Source organism: Arachis stenosperma, chromosome 6, assembly GCF_014773155.1.
Source record: "Arachis stenosperma cultivar V10309 chromosome 6, arast.V10309.gnm1.PFL2, whole genome shotgun sequence".
NCBI lineage: Eukaryota > Viridiplantae > Streptophyta > Magnoliopsida > Fabales > Fabaceae > Arachis > Arachis stenosperma.
In genome coordinates, this window is record NC_080382.1 from 131274504 (window position 1) to 131302503 (window position 28000).

Below are 28000 nucleotides of genomic sequence, written 5' to 3' on the forward strand. Positions count from 1 at the left end.
AGTGTAAATACACCCACACTTCTAGCAAAAATACACCCAAAAAGGACCTGATCTACACCCGAACGTCTGCTATAAATTCTAGATAATTAATCACAAATAATACATTGAGTCGACATATTCATGTTAAAGTGTTAGTTTCACAGTCAATGTTCAGCAATTTTTCAACTACACAATGCTATACAAATTACTGCAAGAAAATTCATACTAATCCTATGTAAATCAAACCTCAGGAACTTCGTTAGATTCAAATTCATAATCCACTTCGCTTGGATTCAGCTGACAATCTGGGGTTGAATGATCCATTATCTTCAAAACGAGTTCAAACTTTGATTTCAGAAAACAACAAATCAAAATAGAAAACAAAGCTCGAGTTGCACAGAAAGAGAAGAAAGTAACGTAAACGAAGAACATACCAGTGAGAAAAGGAGAGGAAAAGAACGATGGAGAAGAAGAAGGAGGGAAGAGGCGCGAGAAGAAGAACAACCAAATCTCAAAATAACGAAAACGAATCTTTTAATTTTGGTAGTTAGATATACGCGGGATCTTATATAGCGCGTGTATACAACGTATGTGGAGAGGCGCATTTTTTTGTTTTATTGCTTAATGAACTTGTAAAGCATACCGTTGTTTAAATATGCTGCCAAAACTCGTTATCCTTGAGTAGTACACTTGTCATGATTAAAATATCAAAGAATAACCTTGATATCTTCAAAGATCTCACTGTGCCTAAGAATCTTATTCTCCCATCACTTAAGAAAGAAAATGAAGATATGGTAAGGAATAGAAACCAAATATTCTAAAACTAATGATGTGAATTTATCAGTGAACTATATATTTAAAGACCATGTATGATGTGATGGTAGTTTTCTTTTTTTCCCCTGTAAAATTAATTCAAAAATCATCATCATCATCATCATTATTATTATTATTATTATTATTATTATTATTATTATTATTATTATTATTATTATTTACTTGGAAATCAAAACCCTATAAACATACACAACATACACATTGAAGAATGGCTGCATCGACTTATGAAAAAAATAAAAAATTTCCAAGCATGAGCTAGAAACAATGTAACACAACTGGAACATACCAGTCCACAAAAAATAAATAAATAAATAAATAAAGGAGAAGAAAGAAAAGGAAAAAACTATTATAGAACGCTCCCTTAGCTTTCACCGCAAGCAGTTCATGGGCAGACATAATGAAAAATGATTACGCTGCTAAAGGGACTCGTGTGATTCAGTTTGCATTATCCTACTAGCGACAACATATGCTACAAAACTGTTATACATTGACTTTTGGATCACAGCCATATGGTCTAAAAAAACATGAATACATTATCAATCAATTGGTACATTCCTATACTTTTCATTTTTTCAATATGAAAGCATCATCACTCATGCTGACATACGTTTCAGTAACATGAACAAGTGTATCAATTACACTTCAGTCTTCTACCAAAATGGAGTTGAAGACTCCAGTACACCTGCGGCATGATATTTTGTTTCTTTGAGTTTGTGTTCACTTTGGTCTCTACGAATACACGTGTGAATCATTTGGTTTCTATAGATTTTAATGAATCAAAATAGTAATTGTGGAACAAACATGATTTAAATCAGTCCTTTAATGGAACTAACTTCACTCATGTTTGCTATCTAACAGAACTATCTTGACTCGTTAAATCCTACAGGAACCAAAATAATACAATCATGTACTGATGTACCTACAGGGACTAAAGTGAGCAATAACCTAATTTGTTTCTTTGGGTTGATGATAATAGCATGGAATTCTCAATCAAGGGCCTTCTATTTCTACATCTTTTACATCTTCCGAACCTTGATTGGAACCAATATTTCTTGGTCCCTTTAAGGATTTGAAGCTAACCATCCGAGCAAATGCGCTCTTTGATCTGGTCATTGTTTTCACTCCATGCTTCTCAGCAAAGTCATCCGACAATTGTTTTACAAGATCATCGAAGCGGCGCTTGTAGGTTGGAAACCTTGTCATAGATTTCGTGATCCCTTGAAGTCTAAATATGTGAAAAAAGAAAAAGAAACAAATAAACAAAGCCTTGTTTAATGGATCATCAGGAAAATAAAAGTAACTGATCTTTTGCGTGATAAGTACCTTCTAGCCAATGCATCAAGCTCAGCACGTTTGACCTCAGATTCAGGGGCTGGAGCAGTACTGGAATTTTTCAACCTCTCTGAATCCCCACTCAGAAGTACTAGTTTGCATAGGTAATCCTCTTCTGGGGGAGAAAGTTGTTCTGCTCTGATTTGTTCTTTAATTATCAAAAGAGGATTAAGAAACCATTCAAAAAATTTCTCCCTTGGTCTGTTTGTGGTAGTCAGTTCGGTACTATCATCTACAATGAGGAAGCAAACAAAATTTCTTCAACTTGGTTATAACAAAATAATCTTCGCATAAGTTCTGATTTCCACTTACTTATCAATATACCCGTGGCATTAGCTTTTGCAGAGCGCAACAGCCCCTGGAGAAGGCAATATGCAGGTAAACCGATACTTATAACTCGACTCCCTTTACTAGTCTTAGCTTCTTCAATGTCTTTAGGTGTTATTAGACCTTCGGAAATCAATTTTTCTCCAACATGGCGACATTCCTTAAATAAGCCATCCAACAGCTACACACACAACGATTCATTAGTAGAGACTCTCAAACAGGAATATTTAATTTGTGCATTGTTGGAAGGGATATGAAATAATACAAAGCGTACCTCAAGTGATTTCAACTCAACAATATTATTTTTTATTGATGATGAACGAGAAGGCGCCCTTCGTAAGGAGCCGCTGTATCTTGAGAAGGAATTTGAATGTGCAGTTCTCTTTGATGAGTCAACCATTTTCCGATATTGAGGCCTATCAAATCAAGTATCACTTGTGGAAAAACTCAAGACAAGAGCTTTAGCAAGCTAGTCACATTGACAAATAGAAGGGGAGTGGAATAAAACCTAGGAAAGCAGGATCCTTCTGGCATGTCAAGAATATCATTGCTGTATTCATCATAAAGGGCCATAGCTGCAATGATGAATCGAAGGCCCAACACGAAAGAAGACTCCTGTTTTTTCAAAGAACAAAATGAATGTACTTCATCTCAACATAAATGAAACTTTATGATGATTTTTAATTTTTATGTATGCCTTGAGGATGTTTCACTAGGCATTATCACCATAAAGGTACAATTTTGGAAGGAATTTGTAAAGCTTCATTGCACCAAGGTTTAAAATATTGCTATGTTAGTTTTGTTTTTATCATGTGATGGGTACAAAAGATAACCCGCCATAGCTAACATATTTAAGCATTTTGGGTTTGCAAGTTATTTTTATCATGTACTATATAAGGGAAGGGGAACAATACAGTCTCAAAATTGGACGCTGTGATGTATAAAACAACAAATGCTATGCCTTCCAATCCACAATTTTTGCTTCCACAGTTTAGTTTTACCGTACAATCACAACACTAGTTTATCAGTCCGAAACCAACTAGATAAGTTTACCATGGTCCACTAAATTGCAACAAAGTTGTAATTTTGACTCAAGTATAACATAATTGTTTATGCCTATAGTACACAGGAAGTGGATATGAACATTCACCTGATAAGCAATAACACCTGCATATGCACCAAGAAAGAAACTTGCCATCATGGATGCCAGAACTGCCCCAGCAACTGCCAACGGCCATAGAAGGATAGCAAGGCCAGCAAAAGGTACACATATTGTCTCCAAAAAAGGACCTTCACGGCCAACGAGGTCATGAAACAATCGGTGCCAACCCTTAATAAGCATGAAAGGGCCTTTGCATAGAGCAACAAATGATATAACTGGCACATCAACTATGATTCCAATAGCTGCAGCTACTGCAGCACCAGGAAGATAAAGCAGCCTGCACAACATGAAATTTCAAAATAAAGAATACATACTAGTCTGTGTGGAACAATAATAGATTCGTTCTACCTGTTTTCAATAGAATTCACAAGTTTGTTATGCTTTAATAAGTGCCTAGAATCCACCAATACAGATAACTTATTTGCTTTTGAAGAGGGATGGTCAAAAAGCTCATGTTAAATCTGGTATCCTCGAATAACCTCATGTAAAATATATCATACACTAAACATATGACTAACATAAAAAATGCAAAGAATAGTGGAGAATGTTTGCCATGTTGGGTAAAAATGGTAATAATTAATTGAAAGAATAATTTTGGCTGTAAAAGTTTCAATACTTTGGTTTTTTCTTGCTTATTGAAACTTCAACTGAAACAGAAGGTATCCTACAACCAAAATCTGTCATTTGCGAACCATGTCCTATGTGGGTATCTTCTTTGAAAATTTGCTGCAGCTTTGTTATAATTTTGGCATGCAAATGATCCACATTAAAATATCACCAGACCAATGCAGCTAAACTAAGGGCAAACTACTGTGTCTTTTCAAGGTAGATAGTGGATAAGGGATAACGTATATTTCAAGAACAAGATAGTGGATAAGGTAGTTGTTCCTTTCGAGGATCAAGTGAAAGCAATTTTAGTTGGTTTTAAATTTAATTTACAGCATCTTTTTAACTCAAAATCAACTTGTATGCTGTTAGGAACTTATCCAACTATAATAACAAGGGGACTCAATTGTAGCTGAATGAATCATAGGCTAGGATGGGTTCTGTAACTAGCCTATCCAGCTGGCAAGTGAGAGAGAATTCTGTGACCAGAGGAGCTGGGAATTATAAAGGGTACTGGAACAGATAGTGAGAGGAACATCTCAGGGAGTTGGAATAGAACCAAACTAGGAGGGGATTGTGGGTACCTCAAATATTTGAAGTGTTATTCTTTCATTTTTCAAACAGTTTATGGAGAAATATACATACAGCAAGAGGAAAAGCACTACATTGGCATTCTTTCTAATCCTACGTCTATTTTACACATATTCTTATACCTATTGGACACCATTTGCTTATATCTACATGTAAGACTAGGCAGTAACAACAGAGTAAGAATAGGAAATGTAGGAAGAATTATAGAAGCGAGAGTGGATGAGAAACAGAGGAGCTCGAAGATATTAAGGTGATGCTCTTCCAAGTCTTTGATGAATTAATTTAAAGACCAAATACTGAGGTAGAGAACAAGGTAGCATTGGAGAATATACATTTACAATCCTCTCTCTTATAAGAGAATTCATCCCTCACTCAGGCTGTTCCCGCTAACTTTTCCAGCTGTCCTATTTGTTACATCAGCTGGTCCCACTCTATTTTCATTTTTAAGTACGTAAGAAAAGTGGGAATTACACCTTAAAATCTAGCTATTAAGGAGGAAGAACCACTCTTCCTAAATTCAATATCAAGCATAGGATTTTGGGCGTCCCTTAATACCACAAGTCCCTAAGTCCCTAAAGTAGTGTTTGGTGGAGAGACAGAGACTGAGAGACAGAGACTAAAAGACAGAGATTGAAATAAATCTCAGTATTCTATTTGGTGCAAAGTGGGAGACTGAACTTGAAACAAGAACGAAACTCTAATTTAATTTACACAAAGGGTAAAATTGGAATTAATTAACTGAAAGGAGGGTATTTTAGGTATAAAATGTTATTAAAATTTCAGTCTCAATCTCTAAAAATTTTAGCCCTCTGTGTCCCTACTTTTTGAAAGTACTGAAATACTGAAATTTTAGAGACAAAAACAGAAAATTTAGTACCAATTTCTCAACCAACAAACTACTTTTTGAAAGTACTGAAATATTCTGTCTCAGTACCTCAAAACAAACGCTACAAACATGATACTGAATCTTAGTTTTCTAGTCTCTGTCTCAGTACCTCAAAACAAACGCTACCTAAGAAGACACTGGCGAGAGACGACGTCCATGGTGGCTTCATTTTATCAACATTGGCCTAGGGGGATTTGGATCCTCTAAATTTTGGATTTCACTTTAAAGGGTAAAGTGTGATCTATACCTAGCTATGATACCCTTACTAAGAATCTAAGGAAAGTGGGGACCACACCTTAAAAACTAGCCTTTAAAAGGGATAGACCACTCTTAAATACAACATTAAGCATCCCATAGTACTTGATGTGGGACTTTGGGAACCCCATAATACCCAAGTCCCAAACAATACTAAATTTGAAAATATAAGATACTGGGAAGTTTTAAGAGCAGCCTACAAGCAAAATCTCCCTTCAAGAGTTAGGGATTTGAGTATTATGGGCTGTGCAAAGTATCACATCGGGTAGTACGGGATGCTTGATGTTGTATTTAAAGAGAGTAGTTCTTCCCCCTTAACAGCTAGCTTTTAAGGTGTGGTTTCCCACTTTCCTTAGATACTTAACAATTCCTTAGATACTTAACAATGGTATAAGAACCTGGTTGTCGGTGCCATGGAAAGGGCTACCTCTAGGCTAGATTAAGCTGAATACCAAATACTAGTAGTCATTACATTAAATATACTAGTTAAATGCAAAAGATGTCTTACATTCATCATGCAGCCAAGAGCAGGATTCAGATGTGTATAGAAGTACAATGAATAACATGAGACATAATAACAAAAATGTAAACAGATACAGAGTGGATACAATGACCAAACCTGATCTCATAGTATTTTACATCTGGTGGTCCCTTTTGTTGTAGGTCGTCCATAACCGAGAAATAAGAATGGAAACAAACATCTTTTACATCCTTGACAACCATGCAACTTCTTGTAATAGTGCTCCACGTACCATCCTGGGAATGTAGCATGAAGTATTCATAATTGATAACAAGATCACAGTCTTCACAACAAAACAGCTTTTACAGGGAAAGGACAAAACATACAACAAAACAATGGAAAAGTTTGTCCTCTTTTCCTTCATCTACAGCTTCAAAGGTAGCGAATATTGGTGAAAGAAATCCATAGGCTGTTCCAGCTACAAAACTTCCAACAATTCCAACAATTGGCCATGAAATAAGCAGCACCGGTAGCACAGATATACAAATAACAAGCTTCAGAACAGCCCCTAATTGTTTAGCACTGTCCATCAGGGAAATCAGTATCAGAAAATTATTAAAATTACATATAATAGGTATATCAATGGAAAGAGTTTGAAAAAGTGGCAACCAAGAAAAGCACCTCACAACACAGTAATATGTCCAAACAAGATGTGCTGGCCAGAGTCCAAGAATGATAGCAGAGTTCCCAACTGTCATTAGTAGACATATCAATGGGCAGAGAAGGATTCCTGAAGTTCAGTTCAAGCATTGGTAAGTAAGGCTTACAACTTACAATCATATTCTTCACTCGATTCTTTCCTAATACATCATGGAAGTAGCTTTTTGCACATTCAGTTACTTGTGGAATGAATCAAGCAAACAAGATGTTAAGATATAAAAACAAAACTACTTTTGCATTCATGGCAGCACTTAACAGGACGTCAATGTAACACTACATAGAAATTAAACTCGATTAAGATTCCTTAGCTTTGCTCAACAGAGAATGTAAAAACTAACCCTGAAATATTAAATAATTTGATCCAGAAACATTAGATACACGTTTGTCAATCATTATTCTTAGTCTTTTACTAAGATTAAGATTTGAACCCCTAATTTCACTTCTACTATGACGAAATTACTCTTCTAGTAAAACAATGTGTTTCTATTCAATTATCTCTTGTGCTCATTCACAGTATTATGCTTGATTCCCATTAATTTAATAACAATTTGTCATAAAACAAAAAGACAAAAGGGATTAAGGGAACAAACATAACCTATTAAAAATAAAAAAGTAAGAAGACAAGAACAAGTGTGATAAGACTGATTCACCTTTGATGGTGCCAAGAAGCAAAAGCCCAATGAAGAAAGGAAGAAACCGAATGAAGCTCCACAAAGTAGCACAGAATCCCGTAGGAGGTTCCATTTTAACCCAGATCTCGAAAAGAAAAAACCGGAACACTCACAAACTGGCCCTCATCTTGCTAATTTGTTATTCAACTCTGCTAAAAGGAAATCCAAAACTCCGAACTATTTCCCTTCAGTGGCAGTAAAAGAAGTTGAAAACTGAAAACCGAGAATCAAGAAACCACTCTTTTGCAGTAAAGATAGAACAACAGGCGTGTAGTTGAATCTGCAATCTTTATTATAACTTGAAGGGTGCACAAAGGAGTGGTATTATTATACTATTATTGTAGTTATTCTGGTACTCTGGAAATAGCGGTTTGGACCTGAAAAGTACAAGAGGAATATGAACAGAAAACTTATTGTAGGAATCAGTATCTCATAATATGCTTAGCCTAATCCTCATAACGAACTCCTAGCCATTGCTTCAGGGACTTATTAAAAGAAAAAAAACCATAATTATTATTCTTTTTGTGCTTAGAGCGAAAGCAAAGAGTTGAAGAAAAAGAACGGAGTTGCGCTGTCTGGAATTTCCAGTCACGTGTGAGCCATTTGTTAAAATTTTAAAAGTTAAATTTATTAGATATTTAGATTGGAGGTTCAACTGTCAGATTATTGGTCAAATTGTTTGATCAAGTAATAATTAAGTAAATATATATAAAATTATAATAAAATGAAAAATATAAAAGATAATATAAAAAAATGTTAATAAACTTAAAACTGTCGACAATATTAATAAGTAATTTTATAATAAATAGAATAATAAATATATACATAAGATCTTAGAAATTTTAAAATGTTCAACAAAAAATGTTTTAATTCTTGTTTTATAAAACTAGATTTTCAGAAATCATATGATAGAGTCAGATAGAGCTTTGTGGATATTGTGTTACAAAAGATGGGATTCGGGCAAAGATTGAGGGGTTGGATGAAGGAGTGTATTAGTACGGCCACTATGTAAGTCCTAGTGAATAGTTCTCCATCCAAGTCGTTTAAGATGGAGAGGGGCCTAAGACAAGGAGATCCACTGTCTCCTCTTTTGTTTGTTCTTGTGGTGGATCTGTAGCACAGGATGCTGGGAGAAGTTGTAAGAAATGGGCGTATTAATTCGTTACTAGTTGGGAGAGATCACATTGAACTGTCACATTTCTAATTCGCGGATGACACTATCTTGTTTTGTCCTCCAGAGACAGAGACAATTGTGAATTATAAGAGGTTGTTGCACTGTTTTGAGCTGATGTTGGGTTTGAGCATCAACTTTGATAAGTCGAATCTGATCTCAGTTAACTGTGAGCAGGAGTAGGTGGAGCATGTGTGTGGCCTCCTAGAGTGCAAGCAAGCTGTTTTACCTGTCAGGTATCTCGGGATTTCTCTAGGAGCAAACTCGCGTTTGGTGAAGACTTGAAAACTGGTCATAGATAAGGTGGAAGAGAAGCTCAGTTTATGGAAAGCGAAGGTTCTAAACAAAGCAGGCAAGCTAGTTCTTATTAAATTGGTGTTGAATAGCCTACTGGTATACTACCTTAGCCTATACAAGATGTCGAAGGCGGTGGCTTACAAGTTGATTGCCTTACAGAGGAGGTTCCTGTGGTGTAAGGAGGATGGTAACAATGGTATACCTCTAGTAAAGTAAGAAGTGGTTCAGGCACCTAAAAAGGGTGGGGGGTTGGGGTCGGGGATGTAGTGCTCAGGAACACAGCACTGCTGTTTAAGTGGTGGTGGCGGTTTTCGAAGAAAGATTGTCCATTATGGAAGAAGATTATCTGTTCGTGTAACAATTTGGATCCCAAGGTTAAGCTTTCTAGTAAGACTTTACCGGTGAAGAGTGGCCCCTGAAAAGAGATCTGCCAGTTGGATATAAAAGCATAGCAGGTAAAAGAAAAAGTTATTAGTTGGCTGGCAATGGAAGTTGGTGATGGACGAAGGACACTATTTTGGAAAGATAACTGGGTCCAGGGTAGTCCTCTGAAAGTGCATTTTCCAAGGCTCTTCTCTATTTCAAACCAACAAGGATCTGTGATAGGGGATTGTGGGTTTTGGGATGGGTTAGAGTGGATTTGGAATTTCCATTGGAGGAGGGAGTTGTTTCAATGGGAGTTGGAACTAGTTCACCAACTTCATATATTCTTTTTATTCTAATATTTTACATTTTAATAATGTGTGGTTGAACAATAACAATGACAACGACAATAATGATAATGATGATGATTTTTAATTATTAACTCTACCCACTGTAATTATTTGACCTATTTAATGAAACAAAGTTAAGACTTTATTATAGTGCATAATTTCTTATATAGAAACAATCTCTTTATCACATACATATAATATAGAGGTAACTACCAAATCGGTACCCGGAAGATTCTGGCGCTGACAAAATGGTACCTGACTTTTGTTATTGACAAAATAGTCCCTAAAAGATTTTAAAATTTGACAAGCGTGTCCCCGAGCTCGCCGGAACAAATTTCCGGCAAGCACAATGCTGACATGGCCACCGTATTTTGGTGACCTGGCAAGCCACCTCCCAAACCCTAATTCCTCCTTCCCCAACGCAGACTCCCTTTCGTCTTCCTCCCCATCGCAGCCCACCCCCTACCCAACGCAACCCCCTCCCCCTCCCTCCCATCGCAACCCCCTTTTCTCTTCCTCCCCATCGCAGCCCTCTTCCCTCTCCCTCCCTCTCATATCATCTCATCTCATCTCATTTCTGCAATGAAGAAGAACAAAAATCTGATACCTCAAAATCACATCCCTTCACAGCATTCACAAACCAAAACGAGAATTTGAGAAGAAGAAGAAGAAAAAGAAGAAGAAGAAGGAATAATGGATCTAGCACTAGAGGAGCTGCAAGACGTTCTACCTCATAACCCTAACCCTAATTTTTCCTCTCTGATTCACAATCCTCGCACACTCACTCTTCACACACCCATTTCTCACTCAGTTTCAGAACCCTTATCAGGACTCTTTCCAGGCTAACCATGAATGGACTCTTCTCCTCACAATCCAGTTCTGCTACCTTCTCTTCCTCTTCGCCTTCTCTCTCCTCTCCATCACCGCCGTCGTCTTCACCATCGCTTCCCTCTACACCAACAAAGATGTCTCCTTTTTCTCCACCGTCTTCGCAATCTCCAAAGTCTTCAAGCGTTTTGTTCATCACTTACCTCTGGGTCACGCTTTTGATGTTCATCTATAATTTTGTCTTCGTGATTTCCTTGGTTTTACTTATTATAGCAATTGATATCCTTCTCTTCCTCTGCTGTTTTTTGCGGTTATTGTGAATGTGTTGGTCATTGTGAATCTGGATGTATGATCAAAAGAAAAGAAATTTGGGGGGTTTGTAACTGAATTTTTTTTTCTTTTTCTATCTGTGTCTTTATATGATATGCGATGAGAGGAAGAAGAAAGGGGGCTGCGATGGAGAGAAAAAGGAAAGGAAGAGTGTGCGTTAGGGGGCTGCGATGGGGAGGAAGAGAAAAGGGGGTTGCGATGGGAGGGAGGGGGAGGGGGTTGCGTTGGGTAGGGGGTGGGTTGCGATGGGGAGGAAAAGGAAAGAGAAAAGGGAAGGGAGAGTGTGCGTTAGGGGGCTGCGATGGGGAGGAAGAGAAAAGGGGGTTGCGATGGGAGGGAGGGGGAGGGGGTTGCGTTGGGTAGGGGGTGGGCTGCGATGGGGAGGAAGACGAAAGGGAGTCTGCGTTGGGGAAGGAGGAATTAGGGTTTGGGAGGTGGCTTGCCAGGTCACCAAAATACGGTGGCCATGTCAGCATTGTGCTTGCCGGAAATTTGTTCCGGCGAGCTCGGGGACACGCTTGTCAAATTTTAAAATATTTTAGGGACTATTTTGTCAATAACAAAAGTCAGGTACCATTTTGTCAGCGTCAGAATCTTCCGGGTACCGATTTGGTAGTTACCTCTATAATATATAATAGGACACAATTTTTGTTTACGAGTGGTTGGTTCATTCGTTTGGATTTAATCAATTGCTACAATAAAAATAATTTTTACTGATAAATTTTTAGTGGAAATTACATAATACCACTATATATTTTATTTGATTTATGTTTTTGCGACAATTATAAATTTGTCGTTGTTACTATAAGTTATAATGATAATTATAAGCTTTTTTCGGCTATTAAAGTGGTCTTTACTAGCAATTATATAATTGTTCTGATGGTCCCTATAATTTCATAAAATTTTCAATTAGGTCTTTGTAATTTTTTTTAATAGGGTCCCTGCAATAATTTTTTTTCAATTAGGACCCTCTTGGTAGTATATGGCTTAATTGTATAGGAACCCAACAAAAAAAATTGGTGTAGGGACTCAAATAAAAGAAAAAAAGTGTACAGACTCAATGGAAAAAAATTAGTACAGGGACCCAATTGAAGAGAAAAAAGTGTAGAGACCTAATTGAAAATTTCGCAAAACTATAAGGATCAACAGAGTAATTAAACCTTAAAATTTTTTAGTGACAGAATATAAGACAGTAACATTGAATTGAATGGAACCAATAGGCTAGTAACATAATCCCATGATCAATACAAATAATATAAAAAATCATCACATTGATAGTAACTTTATTTAGAACATAGTCATATAAATTTATAACAGATCAATGCATTTATATTGTTATTATCGCCAAAAAATTCTATTAGAAGAATCTTCCGAGGCCATAACTGTTATTAGATGGATTATTGTGGTATGGAAAACCAAAAAAGCCTCCACCATTGTTATGGTTAAAATTTAAATGGTAAAGATAATTTTCAATGTCGTCGCCGCCGCTGCTTCTCCCAACACCATTCCTGTTACTTGCATCATAGAGAAATAGACCATTATATCTTTGTTGGTGTTGGTATGATGGATACCAAACATAGACATTCTGATTCCAAATCCTCTCGTAGTGTCAAAAAGATTCGGTAGCAAAGGCTATGTTAGAAAAAGTACTCATACTTCAATGAGTAGGGTATGTTCCAATAACTCCAGGATTAACTTGAACCATGGTTAGATCTATTTGAAAAACAATTAAAATAAGTCACATTGAAAAATTGAACATTTATTATTAAGACAAAATTGCCCAACAAGATTAACTTTGTTTAATAATAAAATTTGTCAAATTTGTTAAATAATATACGAATTTATATATTTTTGTATCTTTATTTAACAATGGATTTTGCTTAATTGTAGAATTTACAAATGCAGATTTTTTTTAATAGAAAGATAAAATTTTAATATTTTAACTAACAATTTAAGGTTTTAAAGGATTTTATATAGATCTCTTTAGTGTATGACACTCGATTATGTCCTTTATCTATACAAAAAATAAAAAATTATTATAACTCTAAAAGTTAAAATTTTAATAAAAAAATATAAGGGATCTCTACTATATGATCCATACCTATTATTTCATAGCTAAAAGAAATTTTTGTGTAAAATGGTATATGGAGATTTTGGAAAAAAAAATAATTCTTGTTATTGATGCGTGAGCATCTTCTTTATCTTTTCCTTGTGAATTTGCACTTGAATTGCTAAATTTAATCAGAATCTAATACATTTCAGCCACTATGAATGTTATTTTGAGTTGTGTACAATTCTGTTTATTTCAGGTCGTATATTGGATGAATTTTACGGAGTTTAAGCCAAGGTTAGATAATGGAGAGAATGAAGAAGTGATGCTGTCCAGTCCACGCTGAACTTAAAATTTTTCAAGTTTAGCGCCAACACCAATCCTTCATACAATCCTTTCGGCCTTGTCCATGCTAAACTTGAGATTTGCCAAGTTCAGCATGGAGTCCTCACACAAAGGAAGAATTCCACATCACCCACGCTGAACTTGAGAATTTCCAAGTTCAGCGTGGACTCAAGGAACACACTCAAGGAGACATTGCCTCATCCACGCTGAACTTGAGAATTTTCAAGTTTAGCGTGGATTCAAGGGAAACTAACAAGGAAGCCTCTGCTTATTCCACGCTGAACTTGAGGTTTCCCAAGTTCAGCGTGGACCTCAATACCACAGTGGTCCCCAGGCACTCATACAAGGCTGCGCGTAAAGTTAATTAGTTTTGATTTAATTTTTATTTTATTTATAATTAGAAAAATGTATTATTTTAGTTTTAGAAAAATATTTTACATTAATTAGGATTAGATTTGCCAAGTTCAGCATGGAGTCCTTGCACAAAGGAAGAATTCCACATCACCCACGCTGAACTTGAGAATTCCCAAGTTTAGCGTGGACTCAAGGAACACACTCAAGGAGACATTGCCTCATCCACGCTGAACTTGAGAATTTTCAAGTTTAGCGTGGATTCAAGGGAAACTAACAAGGAAGCCTCTGCTTATTCCACGCTGAACTTGAGGTTTCCCAAGTTCAGCGTGGACCTCAATACCCCAGTGGTTCCCAGGCACTCATACAAGGCTGTGCGTAAAGTTAATTAGTTTTGATTTAATTTTTATTTTATTTATAATTAGGAAAAGATATTATTTTAGTTTTAGAAAATATATTTTACATTAATTAGGATTAGATATAAAAGAGAAAAGAATCAGCCCTTCGGGCTCTTCTCCTCTCTTTGACCTCATTCTGCAATTTACAGTTTTGACGAATCCTAGTTTTCTCTCCGAACCATGAGCAACTAAACCTCCACTGTTAAGGTTAGGAGCTTTGTCTATTATATGGATTGATACTATTATTTTTCTATTTTAATTCATGTACTAATTTATAATTCAAGAATTATTTTCGTTCTTTATTTTATGCATCTGGGTAAAACGGAAGTATGACCTTGGTTCTAATTGAGTTCTTGTATAACTTGGAAAAGCTCTTTACTTGAACAACAGCTTGAAACCAATTTTTCCTAAACTTCTAATTATCTGGACTTAACGGGATACGTGACATATAATCCTCTTATATTTGGGTAATTAAGATTTCTGTGGCATATAAACTAGAATTGAACTTCACCCTCTAATTGGAATTAAGTGACCAAGGAATTTGCGGTTGATGAAGGTTAGAAGAGACTAAAAAGGTCTAACGAATTAGGGTTTAGTCACATATAGTTTGCCATGAATTAAATCTTGCATAATTAAAATAGTTAGTAAGAAAAGTCAATCCGGAAAATAGATAACTCTTAAGCCTTAACTGTTTCTCCATATATTATTCACATCTTGTTTACTGCTTGCTTTCTATTTTACTGAAATTTCTGTTTAATGCAATTGAACTTTCTAAACATCATTTTCTGTTTGTTTGACTAAGCCAATCACTCAATCATTATTGCTTGATCCATCAATCCTCGAGGGATCGACCCTCATTCACTTGAGGTACTACTTGGTATGACCTGGGGCACTTGATGAATGAATTTTTGCCGGTATAGAAATTATCAAGTAATCAATCGTAGTATAGTCTAAACCGACGCAAAATCCATTATCAAAGTAATTTTACAATCCATAACCGAGAGTATTAGTCCCGAGTCGTTCTTCCCTAGGAATGCTACAAGGATGCATGTTATTGGTTAAGTGGTCTTTTGTGGCTTGAAAAGTGTGACATAAAAGTGCTAATAAAAGAAAACAACAATCAATCAATATTAAAAGCCTTGGCCAAGGTTGAACATTGGAAGTTCCATCACTATAGCTTCCTTCAATTGTGATAACAAAGGAGTGTTGCTTTACTCAGTTAACCCCTAATCATAGAGGAAAGTCAAGTAAAAGTAACTAATTTAAGTCACAAGTCCTAGTCTTACCCTAGGAAAGTCTAGCTTTAGTGCACTCTAAGTCAATTAGCAATCCTCAATTCTTAATCAACAATTGACATCCATTATTCAAGTGTCTCTAATGACTCAACCACTAGGCCAAGTGAGGGGATACTACTCCATATCTAAAGTTGGCATTTTCTCAAACATTTAGAGGGCAAGAATGAAAGACATAGTAAAATTGAGAAGAGATTTAGAATCAAAGCAATTCAACACAAGAGATTAACAACAATCAACAATGAATCAACAATGAAAAATGAGATCTTCAATGAATCAATAGAATCCAAAATAACAAAGTTAAACCTAAGATCTATAAGAATTGAACAATTACAAACACTAATTAAGATTAGAGAAGAGGATCTACAACATGAACAAAGTAAATTGAGAGTTGTAATAGATCTCACCAAGGAATGGTTGAGAATTGAGAAAATGAAGATGAATCCTAGAGAGAAGTTGGAGTTTCTCTCTCTACAAATGTAACTAACTAAAAATATCTATCTAAGGATGAAGAATTAGTCTATGGATGTGAGTGTGTGTCAATCCTCTTCAATCCTTGGCTCTTATATGCATTTTGGCGCCAAAGTTGGTTGCTAACGCCTTCCAAAATCGCCAGGCACGTGTTGCATTAATGGAGTCATGTGCGATCACCGACGCGTGCGCGCACGGTACGCGTGCGCGTTCCTGGCCGATTCCGCAATGTGCGCGCGGGCGCCTTGTGCGCGTACGCGTGCACGGCTGACTTTGCTTCTTTGACTTTTTACGCTTCTCTCCACTTGTATGCTTCCTTCCTTGCTTCCTTTGATCCATGCCTAGCCTATTTCAATCCTGGAATTACTAGCAAACACATCAAGGCATCTTATGGAACCAAAGAGAAACTAGAATTCATCAAAATAAGGCTTAAAAAGCATGTTTTTACACTTAGGCACCAATACGGGAGAGATAACAAAACCATGCTAATTCATAGGCTAAATGTGACAAAAGGTTATCAAAACACTCTAAATTCAATACAAAATAAACCGTCAAATTGGAATTTGTCAGCACTTACCGGTTAGGTTGTGGTTGTAAATTCTGCACCAGTTATCTCGCCAAAATTTAATTTTTGAGCAAAAAACATGAGATCTTTACGTGTACGATGCAAGTATCTATCTCTGATTTTTTTTCTAAATGACTGTTAAAACCAAAATCAAATCATTCAAAATATCCAAAGTTAATATAATTAAGAAAGACAAAGAAAACTTACCACCATGATAAAATATAAGTACCACACTCTCAGCTGCAGTCGTAACTGCTGCCTGATTTGCAACAATCTTGAGTGAAATTTGATTTTTCAAAGTCTATTGGAGAACTACAAAATTTTTTTCATCTCTTTATTTTTTCACAACTTTGACTAATCGTATCCCACCAATTGTTGGTGTTGTTGTCATTTTTAATTGTCTTTAAAACCTTAGAAAGAGTTTCATCTTGTTCCTTCTCATCATTTAATCGATCCACAAGTGAATCGTTCTTTCTAACGAGATTCGGCATGTCCATCCTAGACATTTCCTCCATGATGTAACCAAGGAACTGATTACTAACTTGAGGTTGTTGTTTGTTTGAGAGAGCCATTTTTATTCTCTTTAACGAAGAATCGCCAAAGCAATAGGCTTTTTCACTTGAAGAATATATTATCAAATCAACACCAGCATCACATAAAGATTTTATTTCATTTTCCTTTTTCAGTAACCTGTCTTTTTTCTTTGTAAAAGTGATTTGACAATTTTTCTTATTCTCAATCCTCTTTATATCTCTCTTTTGTCTCCTTTTAGTTTTCTTGATCATTTCACCACTATTCTCCATTTTCAAAATAAGAGATTAGTAGTAATCTAGAGTATGTGATGTGAGTAGTATAGAGTATTGTGTAATGATGAAGACTAACATGTTGCATTATGTTTATATAGACTAATAAATATTTAGGATATTTAATTTCTATTTTACTTTTTGCATTATTTGTTTCTCTCAGATAATTTATTATCGTTTGATCTTTGACTTTTTAATAAAAACTAATCACACAGATATCAGATAAAAATATATGGTGATAAAATCAGGGGTTAAAAAGTCTATAATATAAAAGTTAAGTGAGAAATATTCTTTTAGAAAATATATTAACATTTCTATATCTTCAATCTTTTTTTATATAGAGAAAAAAAAAGAAAAATAGATTCTCTCAACTTTTTTTTAATTGTTTAATAAAGTGTAATTTGTCATTTTACACTTTTTAAGTGGAATAAAAAAATATGTGAAAAAAGATATTAAATGGTAAAAATTAAATGATATTTTACTAAAACAATTAAAAAAATTTGAGAGAATCCACTCTAAAAGAAGAGTATATTTAATTAGTTATTTTTTTTATTTTGCCAAGAACATAAGAGAAAGTGAGATTTCTTTGCAAGACCGAAATAATACAATTAGGTAAGCAATAAAATTAAATTTTTATTCAACCAAAAAATTTAAAATCATTTAAATAAATATAAGAAATATATCTTTAGATTTAGTGTCTCGTATTTTCTCTCTCTTACATTTAAAATACAAAACCAATATCTCTAAAAATAAATGTATTTAAATTTAAAACAAAATATAATCTAAACAAGAGTAAAATACTATTTTACTTTCTAATGTTTGGGTTAAGACAAAATTTTATCCCTAACATTCTATTTTTTTTCCAAACATTTTATTTTGTCTTATTTTAGTCTTTTGGTCAAAATTAAAATCTTTTCTTCCAGGAATACCCTTTTAACCTCTATTTTTTGCTCTTTTTTTTATAGTTCTGTCATTTTCACTCATAGATCACTATAACAACTACTATGACCAATTATAAATTTTTGTCGTTATTTAGAAGAAAATCATAATGACAAAAGGGATATTTTTGAAAGGAAAATTTTTAATTTTGACCAGAGGATTAAATGAGGACAAGATAAAACAGTTGAGATAAAAAAATAGAATGTTTTAAACATAAAAATAAAATTAAGACTTAACACAAACTTTAGCGACTAAATCAATACTTTACTCTTTAAACAAAAATAACAAATCCTAAATTCTAAAATATAAATATTAAATCCTAAAATTTAACAATCGAAGTATTTAAATTAAAAAAACACAATTTGAATAAAAATAACAAATCTTAAATTCTAAACTCTAAACACTAAATATTAAAAAATTTTAAACCTAAATCCTATATCCTATATTCTTTTTATTATATCTTTTTAAACTGTGTGGTTGAATAACAACAATGATGATGATGATGATGATGATGATGATGATGATGATGATTTTTAATTATTAACTCTACCCACTATAATTATTTGACGCATTTAATGAAACAAAGTTAAGACTTCATTATAGTGTATAATTTCTTATGTAGGAACAATGTCTTTATCACATACATATAATATATAATAGGACACAACTTTCGTTTATGAGTAGTTGGTTCATTCGCTTGGATTTAATTAATTACTATAATAAAAATCATTTTTACTGATAAATTTTTAGTGGAAATTACATAATACCACTATATATTTTATTTAATTTATATTTTTGCGACAATTATAAATTCGTCATTGTTACTATAAGTTATAATGATAATTATAAACTTTTTATGGCTATTAAAGTGGTCTTTACTGGCAATTATATAATTACTTTGTTGGTCCCAATAGTTTTGTGAAATTTTCAATTAGATTCCTATACTTTTTTTCTTTTAATTGGGTACCTGCACCAAATTTTTTTTTCAATTAGGTCCCTCTTGATAATAATTGGCTTAATTGTATAGGGACCCAACTTAAAAAAAATGATTCAGGGACTCGAATAAAAGAAAAAAAAAAGTGTAGAGACTCAATTGAAAAAAAATTTACTGTAGGGACCCAATTAAAAGGAAAAAAAAGTGTAGAGACCTAATTGAAAATTTCGCAAAACTATAAGGACCAACAGGGTAATTAAACTTTAAAATTTTTTAGCGACAGAATATAAGACAATTAATGTTTAATTGCCAATAAATATATTAACGATTATTTTTTTGTTGCTAAAAATAAAATAAACTATCGCAAAAAAATAATTTTCCTAGTAGTACAAGTGTCAAGAATTTAAATTTCTCAAGAGATTTGTTTTTAACCTATTAAAATGAAAGATACTGTAAGAATATATATATATATATATATATATATATATATATATATAATATACAACTTAACATATCTAATTTAGGACAATATTTATAATAGCAAACTATAATATATATCTATTTTTCAAGATTCAACAATTGAAAAACAAACATTGAATTGAATAGAACCAATAGGCTAATAACATAAACCCATGATCAATACAAATAATATAAAAAATCATCACATTGATAGTAACTTTATTTAGAACATAGTCATATAAATTTATAACAGATCAATGCATTTATATTGTTATTATCGCCAAAAAATTCTATTAGAAGAATCCTCCGAAACCATAACCGTTATTAAATAGATTATTGTGGTATGGAAAACCAAAAAAGTCTCCACTATTGTTATAGTTAGAATTTGAAAGGTAAAGACAATTTTCACTGTCATCACCGCTGCTACTTCTCCGAACATCATTTCTATTACTTGCATTATAAAGAAATAGATCATTATATCCTTGTTGGTATTGGTATGATGAATACCAAACAGGGATATTCTGATTACCAAATCCTCTCGTAGCGTCAAAAGGGTTGACACTGATAGCAAAAATTATGTTAAAAAAAGTACTCATACTTCTATAAGTAGGGTATGGTCCAATAACTCCAGGATTAACTTGAACCATGATTTGATCTATTTGAAAAATAATTAAAACAAGTCATATTGAGAAATTGAACATTTATTATTAAGATAAAATTGGTCAACAAGATTAACTTTGTTTAATATAATATTTATCAAATTTGTAAAATAATATTCGAATCTATTTATTCTTGTACTTTTATTTTACAATGGATTTTGCTTAATTGTAGAATCTACAAATATATATTTTTTTAAAAGGAGTTTGAAATGAATATTGAGCTGCCTTGTGTCTTTGTAGTCTCTTAGGACTTTATTTTTCTTTTTTGTTTGTTGTTTTTTTTTTCTAATTCTCAGTCATCAAAAAATTTTTTATATATACCATCACAATAATAATTTTTATATTGTAAAAAAAAAGATTTTATTCATTGAAAACAAGAAATCAATAAAATAGTGGCAGTAATTCATAATTACAAGAAATCATTATATTCATAACACATGTATCTCACACATATGAATGACACACATAAAACATGTCATATGATGAAAAAATTGATAGATACAGTCTCATATACACTCTGTCACTCTCATAGTCATGCTATTATTGTCATAATTAAATAATAAAATAAAATAATTTTGGACTATTTTAAATTTATTTAATTTTCTATTATTTTATAAATATTTTTGTTCTTTTCCCCCCTAATAATGACTTCTATTTATGACTTCTTTATTCATGCTAATATGCACGAACCTTTTTGTTAACAAACCGGCGAGTATTTGCAAGTAACTCTTTGCAAAATCACATTAATTAAATGGGATAAGATTACTTAAAGCAAGAGAACTAACGGATATGCATGCTGCATGTGATTGTGAGACTAAATTCTGCCGCTATAAATTCATTTAGAAGATATTATTGCATGCAATAGCTACTACATAATACATCTCTCCTTTAATTTATTTGAATTCCTTCTTTCATCCACACAAATATTGCATTCAAGCAAGATGAATTGTTGGGTTGCATTGATACTCTCAATGTGGCTAAGTTCGACAATAACAACGTTGGAGGGTGTTCGTCCAATGCGTAATATTCAACAACAAAAGGGTGCAAATGGAAATAGATGGGGTGTCCTTGTTGCTGGTTCTAATGGGTATGAAAACTTTAGGCACCAAGCTGATGTATGCCATGCCTATCAAGTACTAAAGAAAGGTGGTCTTAAGGATGAAAACATCATTGTTTTCATGTATGATGACATCGCCAGTAACACACAGAACCCAAAACCTGGTACTATAATCAATAAACCCAACGGTCCAGATGTTTATAATGGTGTTCCCAAGGTAAGTAGTAGTGTGTTCAATTTACACATCAATATTATTGTGTTTTTGTTCTTGAAACTAATTAACTAACTAACCATACACTTTTGCTTTCATTTCTCATAATATTTTAGTATGTGATCAAGTATACATTTTTTTGTTAAGTTCTCAAAAAATTTTAAAAATATTTTTAATGTTTAAATTGTTTTAATTTTGTTTCTAATATTTTAAATATATTTTAATTATACTATTAAAGGTCAATACCATTAACGGCAATATTAACGTGACAATTGTATGATGATGTGTCAGATACACGTTAACATAGGATTGTCGTCATATTATATATTGTCTAATTTAAAAATATAATTAAAACATATTAAAATGTCAAAATGATCGTTAAGGATAGATGACATTAAAATAAAATATAAACATTGCAGAAAAAAATAAAATATATTATTTATAATAAAATTATTTTCAAATAAAAATTATATTGATAATACCTTTAAAATATATCATTTTTATTGAGATTCATTTTAATGCAATAATATATTTTATTAAAATATAAATTTGTATAATTATTATATATTTTTCTTAAAAAATTATATAAAAAGATTTTTTAAATATACCACTTTTATTATATAAAAGTTACTTGAATACCTTTAAAAATATTTTTGTATAATTTACTAATAAAAATATATAATACTTAATTACTTGTCATAATCACATACTTGTTAGAAAATTATTAAAGATATTATTAAAGACTTTTTTAATGGTATCCAAATTATTTTTATTTGCATAAAAAACTGATACTTTTTTAAAATATTATTTTATAATTTTTAAGAATAATATGTAGTACTTATCATCAATTTTATTTTTAATAAAAAGATTATTGTATTAAAGTGAGTATCAATAAAAGTAATATATTTTAAGAGTATTATTAATATCATTTTTATTTATAAAATTGAATAATATATCTTATTTTTGTCCTCGGTGTCATTTTACATTTTATTTAATTTATCCTCTAATATTTGATTTCAATTTTACTCCTTATTAGATTTTAATGTATTTCAATTATATCCTTAAGTTGGATAATATATGATGTGACAATTTTATGTTTATATATCATGGATATGTCATTTAACAGTTACTACATGTAATGATACGTCATTATACAATTGTTATGACAGCATTTTCGTTAATAGTGTTAACTCTCTAAGAGTATAATTGAAATATATTTGAAATGTTAAAAATAAATAAATTAAAATAAATATTAAAATTTTTTTTGAAATTTTCCAAAATTTTAGAAGAAAAAAATATACTTTATCCTTAATTATATATATTACATGTAGTATATTAAAAGAATAAGAGAGTAATTATCATGTGTCGAAAAATTTAAAGACAAATTAAAAGTCTGTAATTAATGGATATTCATCCTATTTTTAATATACTCGTCCATTTCATTACTAAAAAATTTGATACATTTATTATAACAATGTATTTTAATACAAATTGTACTGTATTTAGACGTATTAAATTATTGGTATACTAAAGTTTTAAAATGACAACAATTTTAAAATATATGGAGCATGATGATGATATCACTGATCAATGTGAATGTCATTGTTTAAGTTATGTAGGATTACAGTGGAGAGCATACAAATGCCAAAAATTTTTATGCGGTGCTTAGTGGTAACCGAAGTGCTATTACTGGAGGCACTGGTAAAGTGGTGGACAGTGGCCCTAATGACACCATTTTTATTTACTATGCTGATCATGGTGCCCCCGGCTTCGTTAGTAAGTACTTTGCATAACATGTGTGTTGTTTATTAGAATCTACATTTAATTCATTTTTCCTACTAAAAAAAAACAGAAATAATTAATCACAAAATTCTATTATTTGATCAGCTATGCCGGTTGGTGAGGATGTTTTTGCCAACGATTTTATAGATGTGTTGAAAAAGAAACACGCCGCTAAGGGCTATAAAAAGATCGTAAGTTCTCTTAAATCTCTCGTTCTTTATAGTTGTTGAGGATAAAAAAAGAATCTTACATTTCCCTAGAAAAATAACCTAGATCAGATTTTAGTAAATGTAGAATTGTTTCAAGCAGCAAGTTATTAACTAGGGTTGCACATAGATCGAATAATATCTGCATATTTACGGTAATTATTCACATCCGATATAAATTTTATGGATATTATTCGATCTGCAGAACCATCGGATTGGATCGGATCCAATCCGCACTATGGTAGGATCGAATTGTAGATTTGGCAGTGATATTCATGGATCCAATTCGCAGATTTGCATATCCACATATCTCATATAAATAGCATAGTTTAAGAAAGTAAACCCTAATATGATATGAATTTTAGTGTATTGTTTTATGAATTTTATGATATATTGTTTTTAATTTTTTATATTGTACTTTAACTTAGAATAATTAAACTTAGATCTTGTGTTATTATTTTTCTTTTGTTATTTAAGAAAATTTTTATTGATAATATTTTAAGAGTAAATAAGCTTAAACAGGTAAAAAATAGATTTTTTAGAGCCAAAAAGAGCCTTAAAATATTTTTTTTGAATTATGCAGATATACCCAATATCCAATCCAATCCGCAAATATGCGGATCGGATCAGATCAGATCCAAATTAAAAAAATGTGAATATCGTATCCAATTCAATCTAGACAATCTGATCCAATCCGTGTGCTGCCCTATTAATATTAATAAGAACTTCCATATATAAGATATTGAATTTGATGCATTAATTCATTTGACTGGAAAACAAATTAAAAGGTGATATACTTGGAAGCATGTGAATCTGGGAGCATGTTCGAAGGGATTCTAACGAATAATTTAAACATATACGCAACCACTGCTTCCAATTCAACTGATCCGAGTTTTGCTGCTTATTGTGATAATGAATATGACACTTGCTTGGGCGACGTCTTTAGTGTTTCATGGTTAGAAGACAGGTACATTTAATGTTTCAATTTACAATATGCTAGGTCTAGATGTTTAATTTTTTAAAATTATTTCATTTATTTTAAATTTTATATTTTAAATTATAAATCTAAACCATACAATTAGTTAATATTATCTAATTAAAAGTTCATTCTCTATATTTTTATCCTGAATTAATTTATAGTGCTTGGTTACAGGGGATTTCTAATATAAAAAAGTTACAATAAATAATAAACCACTAAAATATTTTCAAAAAATTATTTAGTTGTTAGACGAAATATATTGTAAAAAAATTTAAAAACATATAATAAAAATAACAAGAAAAGGATATACTTTTCAAATAAGTGATAAATAATTTACACATCTAATCTAATTTTTGTTAGAAATATTTAGATAATTATTAAAAAATAAAACAAAATTTGATTTCAAAAATATTTTTAGTGATTTACGCTAAACTAAAAATTTTTAAAATTAGTTCTTCACATAGAAAGAGCATAGCATCGGTTGATCTTTGTCCATTATATTATATAATATATATTATTTTAAAGCCATTATTTCGATTGTTTTGATGAGGCAGTGACAAAACTGATGGGAGGAAAGAAACTCTGAAACGGCAATATGAAAGGGTAAGTCATTGTCTAAAGTTCTAAACTTTATCCATATGATGAATAAAATGTGCATGGTATAACGGCAAAAACATTTGCATATGATTTATTGGGTGGTGAAATTTAAAAAATGAGGCATTGTTAGTGATCTTTAAAATTATAGGAATAAATAAAATTTAATGAACATTCACGTGCAGTTGTTTTCATGTAAAATTAATAGTTGAAAATTATTAAATAATAATTTATTAATCAAATTATTTAGCAGTTTATATATATAATTAGCAACTTCATATAAACACAACTGTATGTAAGTTTTCGCTATAAAATTTATCGTTGGTAAATTATAATTTTTAATTTAAAATTTTAAAAATTAAATTCATCGATAAGCGTATTGTTAATTTGTCATTGGCAAAAATTGTCCTTTTTATTTTAAAATTTTTAAAAGGTGAATTTGTTGATAATGAATTTTTTTCTTTTTTTTTGAAAATACAATTCACCAATAGAAAAATCTTATAATCATATTTCAGTAAATAACGATATTACACTATTCTTTTAAAAAATTACAAATCTCAAAACTATATGCAAATTAAAAAATATGATATAACATACAAAATTTTATTAAATATTTTAAAAAATACTTGATGTTCTAATAGTGTTAACCTTTAGTTTCAACTATATATGTATATATCTTATAATAAAAATATTATCTATATTTTAAAATCAATCACTAAAATTAAGTACTATTATATATTTATATATAAATATATAAATTATTTAATTTTATTTTAAAGTGTATTTTATATTTTAATATATATTTTATATTAAATACTAATTTTAATGTACAACTAACAAAATTTTATAATAGGAATTAATAACTAAAATCACTAACACATTAATAGGAGACAGCAATTTTTATGTTTTTTGGCCAACACTTAACCATCAAAATAAAAATAAGTAATCTTCCACTAATAGATATAATCTCATACTATTAAAAATACTAAAGATTATCAATTGATAATTACAAAACACTAAAATTACTTACCTCTAACATTCCTCTGTTACCAAAACAATGTGATAACCTTGCTATAACATATGCATATATAAGTTTACCCGCATGCACAATCTATATGTTAATATAATATGTAGGTTAGAGAGAGAACATTACATTGGGACGATGGCTCCAGTTCTGAGGTCATGCAATATGGAGATAAAATGATCAGCAATGATTTTCTGGTTAACTACATTGGTGCAAACCCTGCCACCAACAAGAATAGTAGTAAAACGAATAATGCATATTTTTTCGATGCTCCAACAATATTTGTCAGCCAAAGAGATGCTACTATTCTCCATCTAAGGCACAAGGTTGGCTTTGTCGGATATCTTTTTATTTATCTTATTTATATGAAAAAATATATTTTTAACCAGACAATTTTAAACAATTATAATTAATATAGAGAGCAGTTTAAAAATATGTTGGTTGGTATTACAAATTTTTTTAACTTTTTCTTAAATTTATTTCTTATATCTTATAATAAATATATATTTCTTTTTTAAATTCTTTGTGTGTATACCACAAACCCACATGGTCATTACAATTTTTTTATAATAAATATGAATCTAGGTTTTATTACAATTGTAAATTTTGGTTCAATTATAACATGTTCTCCATTCATATATTTCCCCGCACCTTCTTCATTTTTCTCTCTTTATTTTTCTTCTTGAAACTCAAATTAGATTTGCGATTATAATCAAATATTTATAGTAGGTGATGTAGTTGTTAATTTTGCGATAGATCGATGTTCATGTGGCACCACTCAAAATTTTTATATAAATATCTAGCTAATCACATATTTCTACATCAATAGATATGATTATATATTTATATATAGTGTGTTACAAATAAAAAATTACCTTTCATCATACCTTTTTACTTAATTGTCATATAAATGAACTAATTATTTTACATGACAATATAAAAAAAATAGCTATGCTATGTGTATATTAAAATGAGCCACCAAAGTCAGTCATCAGTATAAAATATATGTTAAAATATAAATACACATTAAAAATAAATTAAACCACACATGTATTTATATATGTATAAATATATTGGTGGCTGATTTTAGTGTGCAAATAATATTTTTATAAAAAAGATTATACAGTTTAATATTTACATCAAAACTAAATTATTTATCTCGTTCTATTTTCACTTTGTACTTGAAATTGGAAATTAAATGTTGAAGATCAGAGAAAATAAAAAATGTTTGTTTATGATTTCAAGTTGAGCATAGCTCCAGAAGGTTCGAGTGAAAAATCAGAAGCTGAAAGGAGATTATTACTTGAAATAGCTGAGAGGGAGGAAGTAGACAATAACATAAAACGTATTGTAAATCTCTTATTTGGAGAAAAGAGTGGCTCTAAGGTGATCACTAATGTTCGTTCAGCAGGACAACCTCTTGTGGATGATTGGGATTGCTTCAAGAATTATGTAAGTGAACTTGTACGAGGTTTGTTTGGCTATATGATGAGATGGTAGACAATATATTTGTCTCTGTTAAATTAAATAATAATCTTTAATTTCTTCCACTTTGGTTTCATGCAGATGAAAATTTATGAGACCCATTGCGGCACTTTATCAACTTATGGGAAAAAATACTCGAGGACTTTTGCTAACATATGCAATGCTGGCATTTCTGAAGAGCAAATGATTGTAGCATCAGCTAAAGCTTGTTAGATCATTAGGAAAAGCTAGCAT

General features: G+C 31.6%; 2 protein-coding genes across 2 annotated transcripts; one reads left to right on the top strand and one right to left on the bottom strand.

Annotated features, from left to right (window-relative positions):
- Positions 1-1035: 1035 nt before the first annotated feature.
- On the bottom strand, positions 1036-8405 carry LOC130935660 (uncharacterized membrane protein At3g27390-like). The gene is made up of 10 exons (XM_057865509.1): positions 7803-8405; positions 7114-7222; positions 6819-7014; positions 6592-6728; positions 3623-3911; positions 2981-3087; positions 2747-2888; positions 2458-2653; positions 2137-2377; positions 1036-2038 (listed from the first exon to the last, which is right to left on the bottom strand). The coding sequence occupies exons 1-10, from the start codon at positions 7894-7896 to the stop codon at positions 1804-1806; spliced, it is 1746 nt and encodes a 581-aa protein (XP_057721492.1). The 5' UTR covers positions 7897-8405; the 3' UTR covers positions 1036-1803.
- Positions 8406-18844: 10439 nt separating this feature from the next.
- Positions 18845-27979, top strand: LOC130934638 (vacuolar-processing enzyme-like; the record flags this gene model as incomplete). Its single annotated transcript, XM_057864188.1, has 9 exons — positions 18845-18888; positions 21471-21702; positions 23316-23472; positions 23584-23669; positions 24473-24651; positions 25218-25266; positions 26392-26607; positions 27527-27733; positions 27848-27979. Coding segments are annotated over 9 exons (1302 nt in total), but the record flags the coding sequence as incomplete, so codon positions are not given.
- Between the last annotated feature and the right edge of the window lie 21 nt (positions 27980-28000).